Below are 11,332 nucleotides of genomic sequence, written 5' to 3'. Positions count from 1 at the left end.
AGAATGATTATCTCCTTGTTTCACATTAGAAATACTAATTTGCAGTCCTCTCCTGGTTTGTAGCAAAACATCTCAATCAGCTTGACACATATATGATCGTTTTAGTTAAACAGGAACCTATGGAATGCTGTTAAATTTAAACAAACCCCAATTACTAATAACAACAACCTAACAAAACATTAAAGGACATATTTATTTACATTTTACTTACCAAATGTGTCATGAGAATTAATCCATCAGGGTATAGTTTAACAGCTGCAAATCCAGCTGTCAGCTGGATTCAAATGGCTGATAAAAGAGGAAGCGAGAGTTCACTTCTGAGTGGAAGACACAGCTGGAACGAGACCCAAATGTATGAATAGGAATGCCTTTATTCCAGGTTGTTTTATTGCAGTTGGTTACAAGATACATGAGACCTCATTTTTAAATAAATACAGAACGAGATTTGAGAGGGCAGAAGGTTATGGAGTCATGGTCTACATATAAACATTTATTTTATTAGAAAAGGGGACGCCTAACATTACATTTTGTATTCATAGAAATGTGTTTGTTTGGAATTACACTATGTAAACAACAAATGAGTGAGATGTGAAATAAGTGCTATTCAATTTTTGGCTTTAAATACTATATCTTTTCAGCATTGAATATCCAGCATTGAAATCACACACCAGTCAGTAAACGTTTGTCGTAAATCTGTCTTTATTTACAAAATAAATGCAATTGTTCAAGAGTCGGATGCAGTCATGCAAGTGGAAGGGATTGTTTCCCTAAGGATGTATCTCGATCGCTTCTTACTTTTTTATTCTGTCTCTTTTTTACTTGTTTGAATTAAAAAGGGATAAAGGAGAAGCAGAGGGTTGAAGGGAAAGGGTGTGAACCAGGGTGGGTCGGGGAGGCCTCATTGATGGGAAAGCTGTTTTCATCCTTACATGCAATTGTACTTAGAAATCCGCTATATAAATTCTTCTAAATAAATCTGAATATTACCAACTAAAGAAACATTTATCAACTTAAGCAGTGTTGTTATGGGGATTTATAAAATTAAAGATTCATGTTTTCTTATTTTTTATCAATACAATGAAAAGAGGTAATCTTTTTTCCAGCGACAATCAAAGTACTATTTTCAAACAAAACAATAAAAAACTATTACAAACTAGTCAGAATAAACTTACAAAATCTGTAAATTCTACAATGATTACCTCTTGACTATCATTTTGGAAAAATTGCAATCTTTTTGTTTAACCTGTTGCTGATGCTTGTTGAATGTGCTGTTTTATGTCTTTTTTTACAGAATAAAGTATATTTAAAACCCCACAATCGGGTTTAAAGAGGGAAGACAGAAATATTTTCACACACGCTCACACCCGCACTGTATACAAATACAACACTTCAACTAAACTAAAGATGCTAAAGAAAAATTATCTAAAATTGTGAATTGAAAACACAGACAAATATTTATCTGATGCCAGAAGATAATCTAAACGTATTCATGACATACAGGTTATAATGTTGAAAACACAAAATCACAGGACTGCTTAACAAATGAATAAACAAAATCATTAATGTTTTCTAAAGTTTGCATAATTTTTTCTGCAGACAACCCTTGTTGTGTGAGTCGTCATGTAGACACGCTTACTGTCACTCATGAAAACAGTGTCATTATCAAGCATGAAAGAAACCAAATCAAACCTTCTCTGTCTCTCCTCTTCTAATCAGATACAAATTTCAGACCCAGCACCCAGCAAGACATCTCTAGGACTTTGGTGAGATGGCCTGCATGTTTTGATGTTCTGCCACTGGTTCAGTAAGGCACTGAGAGAGGGCCGGTGGGTGGTTGGTCCATAGTCTGGATAGTCTGTCGCTTGATAATTGGTTCAGGTTGTGGTCAGAGCAGAAACAAAAGTGATCAGGAGAAATTTGGATGAGAGTGTGTCCACTTTCTAAAGGGAAGTGCAGTCAGACAGAGAAAATATCCCACGCCACATACGATATGATCAGCCAAGGACAGGCTTCCAACCTGAGAATAAGAAAAATCTGAATGATTTGAAGGATGGAGCAACGCTGTACATGCCAGCCTCAGAACAGGCAGAGCATTCTAACTTTCGCAAGCCACACTTTCTACGTTTGTTATACAAAACCTAGGGCAATAACAGAGACATGAGTGATTTGCAAAAACAACTATTTTAGATATCTGTCAGGTAGCAGGAACAGTTTTTATCAGAGTTGCAAAAAACAGCACATCAGTTTTACAGCAGCTTATACGTTTTTAAAGCAGGAAACTTGACTTACCGTAGAACTCCATCAGATCACCTAAGACATCGCAAATGTCATCATATTATACTCTTAATTGTCATTTAAAAGGGGTCATATCATGAGAAAATTATTTAATCTTTTTAATATAAGAGCTTAATGGACTTAAAGTGAGAGTTCACCCAAAAATTTAAATTCTGTCATCATTTACTCATCATCTTGTCATTTCAAACCTGTTTGAATTTCTTCCCTTCTGCAGAACACAAAATATATTTTGAAGAATGTTGTTGACTGGCCCCCATTCAACTGCATGGGTGCACATACAATAGAAGTGAATGGGGGCCAGTGCTGTTCGCTTACAAACTTTCTTCAAAATATATTCTTTTTTGTTCTGCGGAAAAAAGAATGTCAAAAAGGTATGAAATGAAAAGGGGGCACGGGGGCATTTCCTAAAGATTTCCTACTTTTTGGCAAAAATCTGTTATAAAGAAGAACATGAAATTAGTCTTCTTACTTTATCCCACATCGCAACCGTGAGCTTATAATAATGATTTATAATAAGGTGTCGTCTGATTTCAGACGGACGTCACAACCACAATAGAAAGAAGACTATTGCCTGTGTGCTGCAGATGGTGAAGTGTGTGTACTCGGTCTTACAACATTTGTCTGGAATTTAAGCTTGGCATCTAGATGGCAGTTTTTAATCTGGAAAGTTCCAAATGGCAATTATCGTTGAAATCTAGTAAATCACTTGTTGTCAAAACCAAGAAACCTCAACCAAAAAACCAATCCCGCATTCAATGACTAAGCCCGTGCTAAAACAGAAGTAAATATTGAAAGGGCTTTTGAGAGGTGGGACAGCTCTGAGATTTAAAGGAACAGCAAGTTAATGCAGAGATGGCTTTCTTCCTTCTGAATAGGAAAGAGATCTAACTACTTAACCATTAAGCAGCTAATGTATGTAGTGCGATTTCATCTGAAAACGAAATTGTTAGATCTAAACAATAGTAATGTGATTTATTTTCATATATTTCTGTTCTTATTTGGTGAGAATAAAGTGAAAAATATTTAGGTAGAAAACTAAAATATTCATGTTTTTGGTGCAAAAAAGCAATACAAATGATATAACCAAACATGATATGGCCCCTTAAACAAATCCCTAGATACTATTTCTATACTAAACACAAAAATCTTAACAAACCATTATATCTTGACGCTCTCGGTTCCATAGACGTTATAGCCCTCTCTGTATGTAGTAAAACTCTGTGCGGTGGATGGAGGAGCTGGTTTGAAGTTCTGGGTGTTTTTGGTGAGTTTGAGGCGTTTGGTCTCCTGGTGTGACTTATAGCAGAACTCCACCAGAGCTACAGTCATGGCAAGACCCAGACCCCCCACCAGGATATAAAACACGCCAGCCACGTTACTGAGACTCAGTGCACTGGTCTTATCCTGTGGGGGGGAGAGACGGTTAGTAAAAAGCTACAGTGAAATGCACATCAAACTTCTATAAAATGACTTCAATAGAGGAGCTTAAACAATTGCAGGCACGATTTCACTACCCAGCATGCACTCATTAACACCCATACAGTCACATGGTTGCGTATTCACACTTTCTCTCTATTAGTTATGCCACCAGTCAGTTTTTGGCTCAGTTTCGACTAGTCGAGGAACGGTATTTACACTTGGCGAGCACAAGAGGGACCACTTTTTTGAATTCCTCAAAAGGGGTCTTTAATAGCTACTTTAACAAGTGGGAATCATGCAAACCAGCGTGACGTGCGTTCATAAGGCTGTGCTTGATTTAGCTACAGACATTAAGTCATTTACATTAAGTCTCTGCACATAAACCTTTGCTTGCAATAAAAGCTAAAGCTAAAGAGGGGGATGGTCAAAGGGCATCAAATCATTATGAGGTGTGCCCATGGGTCAAAGGTTAAAACTGATAGATTAAACGCTTAGGCAGCTCAGGGGAGAAAGATGTTATTTCTCTCTCCACTCTTTCCTTCTGGAATCACTTTACTGGCCGGAGAAACAAAGCTCTTAATCACACACACATCTTTATGTACCCTAATTATGACTAAAGTCTAAAACGTTTTGAAATAAACAATTTGCATTTTGATAATTTAAAAACATCATTTAATTGACACCGAAAGCATTTTTAGCACAAATTTGTTCTCAAAGGATAGTTAAGTAGGCACACACACGCATGCATACACGCACACACACACACACACGCAAAGAGCCAGCTCTGAGTCTGGTGCACCCTCTAGAGGTGAAGTAGAATCAGTATAGCAACATGACAAAATCGGCTGCCATTAGAGATCTACAGTGAAATCCTCAGGCTTCTTCGGACTGCCATCTTAACAGAGGAGGTGAGGAAGAGGATGGGGAGGAATATTAATGTTACTATGGCAATTCCCCTCCCTGAACTACTTCTGCAAGCTTCACAGCCTTCAAAACTCATTAACAGACACCTGCATGCGACCATCGCCACACCCCAAAACATAGACAAGCCTCAACATGAGTTCTGCTGCTGTGACCACAAGCCCAACATCACTAGACAGAAACACTGTCTATACTCACTATATGCCCGTGAAAGGGCACCAAGGAAACAGAGGGCTCGGTAGCATTACTGTCTTGAATTCAAAGCTAGAGACCTGTTTTTGAACACGGTTACCATGGTTACATGCCCATATAGTGGGTTGTGTAGTCTCGTAATGGAGCTGTTGTGCGCGTGCATTCGGGACATGTTTTCGGAGTTAATTAACTTATTTAAGACTAGACTACATTTAGAAGTGTGATAACGCAATTGTCTTTTATGTTCATTCAATGGAGTCTCCAGGCATCATCTTGTGATTTCCATTAGACTGATGCCACTGGAACAGTTATTGGGCAATAGCAAGGGAATAAATTAGGCCTCCTACAGGGGGCGCCATGCAGCTCGAAAAATCTAACAACTTTTAGCTCACTGGAGATGTTTGCTCGTCCATAAATACCAAAGACGTGTCCCAGAAAACCGCTTGAAAATGTGTTTTGGATTTGTGTTAAAAAAAGAAGTACGTTTTCATATATGCCATTCTGTCTTTTCTTTATTAGCACTGCTTCGTCATTGCATCTGAGCAAATGTGCTTGTTTTAAATTCCATTGTCATGATTAATGTCTACAGCTGTTGCTTAGGGATACTGAGAGAAGGCGAATTAAGTTTGTTCTCGCCCGGCATGGCGTTAAAGAACAAGCTAAAACACAATTCCTAAATGAATCAGTAAACATGTGAAAACGAGGCCATGTCACAGCAGCAGAAGAGGAAACATCTCTAAAATATGTAACTAATCAAATTCTTAACCGCTACATTATTGTTATGAATGCTTATTACAAAGTACCTTCATGTAATACTTAATTACCACATCATTAAAATGATGAATTACTTGAATGTTTGGTTCGGAACGTTAAGTGCTTTCTAAATGTGCCATGCTGTATATCTTTCTGTGTGTGTGTGTGTGTGTGTGTGTGTTAGTTGTTTCTTCTCATAAATACTGTTGTGCTGTATGATGTAGAATAACTGCAAATTATCTTAATGTTACATAAGCCCCAACTTAACTAAGGAGCCAAATCCATTAAAACCAGTGAATGGTACTGCGGCTCCACTGATGTGGTTTGTAGAATATGAAGATTGTTTGTTACATAAGTACACAAGTAAGCAGACTAACCTTACTCCCAGAGTCTTTGGTCCCACATTCACCCTTATCGTACCACCACTTGTTTTTCAGCTTGTCTAAGATGCCTTGTTCACTGAGTTTCAACACTGCAAGGTTTACAGGAGTTCTTCACGAGGGGAAATAACATAAATAACATGGCACCATTATGTTATTTTATGTTATTAAAACTTAAACCTACCGAACATCTTTTAACCAAAGCGATACTGTAGGACACCTGGCCTTGTGCTGTTGATACCGTAAAGAGAGATAGAGTGACAGAGAGAGAGAGAGATAGAGAGAGGATGCAGATAGAGCTAGCCTTTACTGTTACCTTTGACCTTAGACCTGCCAGTGCTACCTACTGTTATCGCTTTGAGTAATCGTCACTCACTGTTCCAACAGAGAAAGTAGCCATGATAACACAGCCAAACAGAGCATTATTGTAAAGAGCATTGAAAAGATGACCTTTTTATCTGGTAAAAAAACTGTATACAGCAAGCTGGATCCATCAGGAGAACGAGCCCTTACTTGACCAACAGACAAACAGGACCCAGCAAGTCAGAAAGGGAACCAGTCTACAATGGGTGAGGGCTGAAGCCAAACATCTTACAAAGAAAAACACCGACCTCATGTGAATACACTCGATGACTTTAAAAGGCTCTCTGCAAAAACTTTTATTTGTTTGTAGAACCACAGATGGAGAGGCAGCCTCAACTGTCCTGGCAGGAAATGGTACTGTTCATTACCCGTGTTATATTTCTGCTAGGCATTTTGGTTTGTAAGATGTTGGTATGTCATCAGCAGGACTGCTGGGAAACTCAATTTATTTTCCTTCTGCTAAATGATGAGACTTGTAATCCAGCAGAGCAAATATACCATACTTACCACAGTAACACAAACCGGCGTCATGAAAGATGGCCCCAATCTGGTGGAAAATACCTTTTTAAAATGAACAGTTTATGGAGAGATGTACATTTAAAGTTTATATTTCTACTTTCAGAATATCTACGGTAAAATTGTGAAAAAGGTACTTAACATTAGCATCTACTCTTTACATACAGCCGCAGAAAAATTAAGAGACAGCTCCAAATTTTCATTTTAAACCAGCATTTCTAGATGCATTATGTCCATTTCAGCCTAGTGTTTGTTGTATTTCAGCAAAATCAAACCTCGGGAGTGACAAAGTCATTCAACTGCAATGTCAAAGACTGACAGAATGACAAAACACATGAAAACTGTGATAAAATCAAGGTTAGCATATTAAAAATGCTTTTCCTAAATACATACAACAATATTACTGATGTATTGCTTAAGTAAATATGTTATTGTTTTCTTATCAGTATTTGAGGTCTGGGTTTGCAATCTATTCTTTGTATCAATCAAAACAATACATAAAATTCATAAAAATGATAAAAAATAAATTAAAGTCCTTTTAGAATTAATGATAAGCTTTCAAAACGTGTAGTCTCTCACTTCCGCCATAACGGATCAAAACATTTTTGACATCATTCTGCACTTCATCTTCTCATCAAATTCTAGGCTGTAAGGTAAACACATCAAACGAAGTGGCACAATTCAAGGCACTTTAGCGGGAAATTTGCTTTTAAGAACACAAGCAAAATTCGTATTATAATAGAAGTATCAAACTGTTTAATGTCATTGCATGTTCTAGTGATAGAAAGTGTTAAATTATTTTGCTTTGTTTAGTGTATTTGGTGTTCTAATCGTACGGTATATTTGCCGGGATTGCTGAATAACTCCATTCATGCATTTTTGGATCAGATTCAGGTCAATAAATGAGACACATGCAGTTGTGATGTCATAACAGACAAGACGCCCTCTACCCAGCATGCTCAACTTATCAATGTCCGGACTAGGCGGCCATTTTGGTCTCCGAGTTAAGAGCACAGACGGCATTTATGGGTGACAGCCAATTAGTGTAATGAACTCATTTTGAGGACCAATCAGGTATAAGGAGGCTGCCTTGCCCTCGTGATAGGCTGAACACAGGGTGACCATTCCGCAGGCACATGGGCTGAAGAAAAATCAGTTGGATAGGTATGTGTGACCGCAAACATAATGCATGACGGAATGAGTTCGCCCTAGTCTGTGCATTCATATGCAGATGAAAATACGGCACCAGATCCTTCTCTGCATTTAATGTGCTCCAGCTGTTTTATTTAGGAGGAATTGTTTCATTAGAATTCTCACGTTTTCCTGTGATGTTTCTTGTCCATCCAGGACTGTGCTGTGTGACCATACCATCAGGGGCACTATGGACTTTTCCGGACCAATTCAGGCAATAATATGCAGAGAGAGTTGGCAGCTTCTAGCAATTTAGATGTATGCATTGACCTTTTTTCCCCGAATTGACACAGAGATGCAAAGTTGGATAGCCTTTATGCTTTAATGTACAGCTACCCTGTATACATACAATAACCTGCCGAAACCTACTACAAGAACATCACATAAACCACCACTGGACGAAACTACAGTTCACCAAAACACTCGTATACATTTAGCCTATCTTCCAAAATTAAACACAGTTGTATTATTTAAATCGTGTTGTGTATTATTTTGTGCTGTCACGTTGCGCTGTATGCTATGTTCTCATTCTGTCAACTAGACGCTCATTGGATTTTGTTTATGTCTTGATGGCCTGTAAAACCCTACTCTACACAAACAAAATGTTACAAAACAGTGGAGAGCCACAGAGATCCAAGTGTATTCCACCTGAATCAACCTGCTTCCTTCCTAGCAGCACACAAAACAAACCTGGAAGCAAATTCAAGAACCTAAGCTGCACTCTCAGTGACCCTGACTTCACACATCCGCCCACCCAAGCCGTTATTCCTCTCCTCCATTGCTATCTCATCTCCATTAGCCAAGTAAAGGGTCAAACCCCCGACCGCAGTTTGCCTCATTATATAACACCGATACGTTGCGCACGTTAGTTCACAGCCTTGCCGATTACTCAGATGTGGTTGTCTGGGTGCGATTGAGGCTGACCTTCGAGTCCCCTCCCCCGCTGCCGCACTCTCCCTTGTCGTACCACCATTTATTTTTCAGCTTGTCCAGGAGGCCCTGCTCGTTCAGCTTTAACACCGCCAGGTTTACAGCACTTCTTCAAACGGTAAAACACAACTCGTGAGAAAAAGAACAGGTTCGTGAGAAATCTAATAATGAGCAGCCGCCGGTCGCTTTTGTTAGGGGTCAATACAAGAGGAGAGACCGATTTACTGGTGAGCCGTCGCGGCCTTTCGATCAGTTAACTAGTGAAGCAGTTCGACTGGTTAATCGTGTTAGCTGCTGGGTACAGACTGAAGCGTGAGTGCAAGCAAGGTGCGTGTGGTGCCGAGCGGACAGAAAGAATTAGAGAGGACAAGGAGAGAAAAGAGAGAGAGTGCTGGTGAATGATGGGATGGATGCAGGGACCGTCTGTTTAAGGAGAAGACATAGCCTGTGCATGACATGCGTGGCGGCAGGCAGTACAGCGCCAGTGCAGAGAAAAACTATTCAACAATTAAAACATTACAAAACGGCAAACACGGCACAGATCGAAGGACAGAAGTGGAAAAAAGGAGGAATTGAGAAAATCAACAGCAAACAGGCATTACAATGTAAAAGACATTAAATTAACAGGCTAAGTATCATTTCTGCTGAAGAAAAAAACACACAATAAAACATTACCACATGGTACAGTACTTCAGACTTAAAGAAGATAAAACACGCAAGAAACAGTTACCTTATCGTATACCGAGAGAGAAAGAGTGATAAAAAATATAAAGGTTTTACAAGGTTTGAGGAAGAGAGAGAGAGATAAATGGAAATGGTGAAAAAAACATGAAGCAAAGAGAGATAGAGAGACAGAGAGAAAAAGAGAGATGGTGGAATCAGGGTAGGTGGAATACTATAACAAAAGAGGGAATTGTTATATTATTCCACCCACCTTAATGCCGACCCTTTGGGCGTTGCCACACCATAGCCCTTGGAGTCCAGGTTCCCTCCCACCTTCATAGTGTCGCAAGGCTTTCTCTGCTCGATGTATTCATTCATGGTGGACTCGAGCAGGAACGCAAACTTTCCCTTCGACTTGCGCACTCGTGCCACTCCATCAGGGGTTGTTTTGACGAACACGGACGGCTCAGCCGATTTCATATAAGACCACATCTTCTCATAGACGGCGATCTTTGAACGCTGTGAGAGAAAGAGACAAGAGACAAAATGATTTTTCATTTTTGCTACATATTTGTTTTGGCTGTATTATCAATTATATGGAGTGTTCTGATGTTTAACAAAACATACACTTGGACTTAGATCAAACACTCTCATGTTTTACTCTCTTTTTAATCAACTAAATATATTTCATCCAAAAGGTATTCTGCACTAAAAGTCTAATATTGTCTCAATTAGTTTTTTTGTCTGTGCAAGAACTTTCAAGGACTCTCATCTATGAATTTGGAGATCCTTTCACAATTAACCAAGACCTGAAAAGAACAAATTCTAAATGCTTGTTTTCAAATGAGCCTGGCTATTTAAATGATCACAGACAAGGTCATTTCTATAGAGAAAGAAAGGGACTGACATTTTTAGAGAGCAGTAAGATAGTACATTGTGAGGTCTGTAAGGCTGTTGCTTTTATGACATAAAAACAAGCTCCATCTGAAGGGCATTGTTAGGCACGAGTGAAGCGGAGCACTAGCCTCAAGTACCTTATTGCTTTTATAAAACGGTTACCACACAAGACAAATATTAAAGCAACAATTTGTAGTTTTTCCACCTAAAAATAATGTCTCTAAAATGACTTCAGTGGTAGACCAACTTTTAACTGGACGAATTCTACTGCCGCTGCTGAGCAGCCTAACAGCAGCTACAACCACACTTTGTAAGTTCTGTTAGGGATGGGGAGTTATGTCCCTACATGCGGATTCGACTCCAAGAAAGGAATCGACTCCTTTTTAATGTTGTTGACTCAAATCGGTTAAATTGTCTTTGTGATTGGCGTAAAGAAACGACAAATATTTAAAAAACAATCATGTTTAAGGTAAAAGTCAAATCTTCACTCTCTCTTCGACTAAAACTTTTACATCCGATCTAAAACACTGTGGTAATCAGAGCATGAGCGATGCCTACTGGTACTCTCACAAAAGGGCATGCAATATTTCCTGTTTATTCTTAGCCTTTCATACGATCCGATTAAATTCTTACATTCTTCTTAAAAATGTGTCTGTCCTTCTTCAACCTTTAATTTGTCTAAACAACTGTTGTTAAGTTGCTTTGAATGAAAGCAGCTATGCTTAAATGTAAGTCTGTGCACACAACTGTACACACATCAAGTTTGTGGAAACAAATTATAAAGCATTTCATCCAGCATAAAAGCTTAAAAA

The 11,332-nt window shown here is 38.8% G+C and overlaps 1 protein-coding gene across 2 annotated transcripts in view; it reads right to left on the bottom strand.

Moving 5' to 3' along the window:
- Positions 1-676: 676 nt before the first annotated feature.
- Positions 677-11,332, bottom strand: part of gria3a (glutamate receptor, ionotropic, AMPA 3a) — a 32,877-nt gene continuing 22,221 nt past the window's right edge. The window contains exons 13-16 of one of the 2 annotated variants that reach the window (XM_079476822.1): positions 9,895-10,142; positions 5,958-6,072; positions 3,452-3,699; positions 677-2,017 (exon numbers count right to left, since the gene is read on the bottom strand). In XM_079476822.1, the coding sequence (XP_079332948.1) occupies positions 3,454-3,699; positions 5,958-6,072; positions 9,895-10,142 (609 nt within the window). In that variant the 3' untranslated portion in view covers positions 677-2,017; positions 3,452-3,453. Of the gene's footprint in view, positions 2,018-3,451; positions 3,700-5,957; positions 6,073-8,954; positions 9,070-9,894; positions 10,143-11,332 lie in introns of both variants that reach the window. The other variant, XM_079476821.1, reaches the window with a different exon arrangement.

The sequence above is a fragment of the Barbatula barbatula genome, assembly GCF_947034865.1.
Source record: "Barbatula barbatula genome assembly, chromosome: 2".
Classification (NCBI taxonomy): domain Eukaryota; kingdom Metazoa; phylum Chordata; class Actinopteri; order Cypriniformes; family Nemacheilidae; genus Barbatula; species Barbatula barbatula.
The sequence above is the reverse complement of the archived record's forward strand: the minus strand, read 5'-3'. Positions and strand labels throughout refer to the sequence as shown.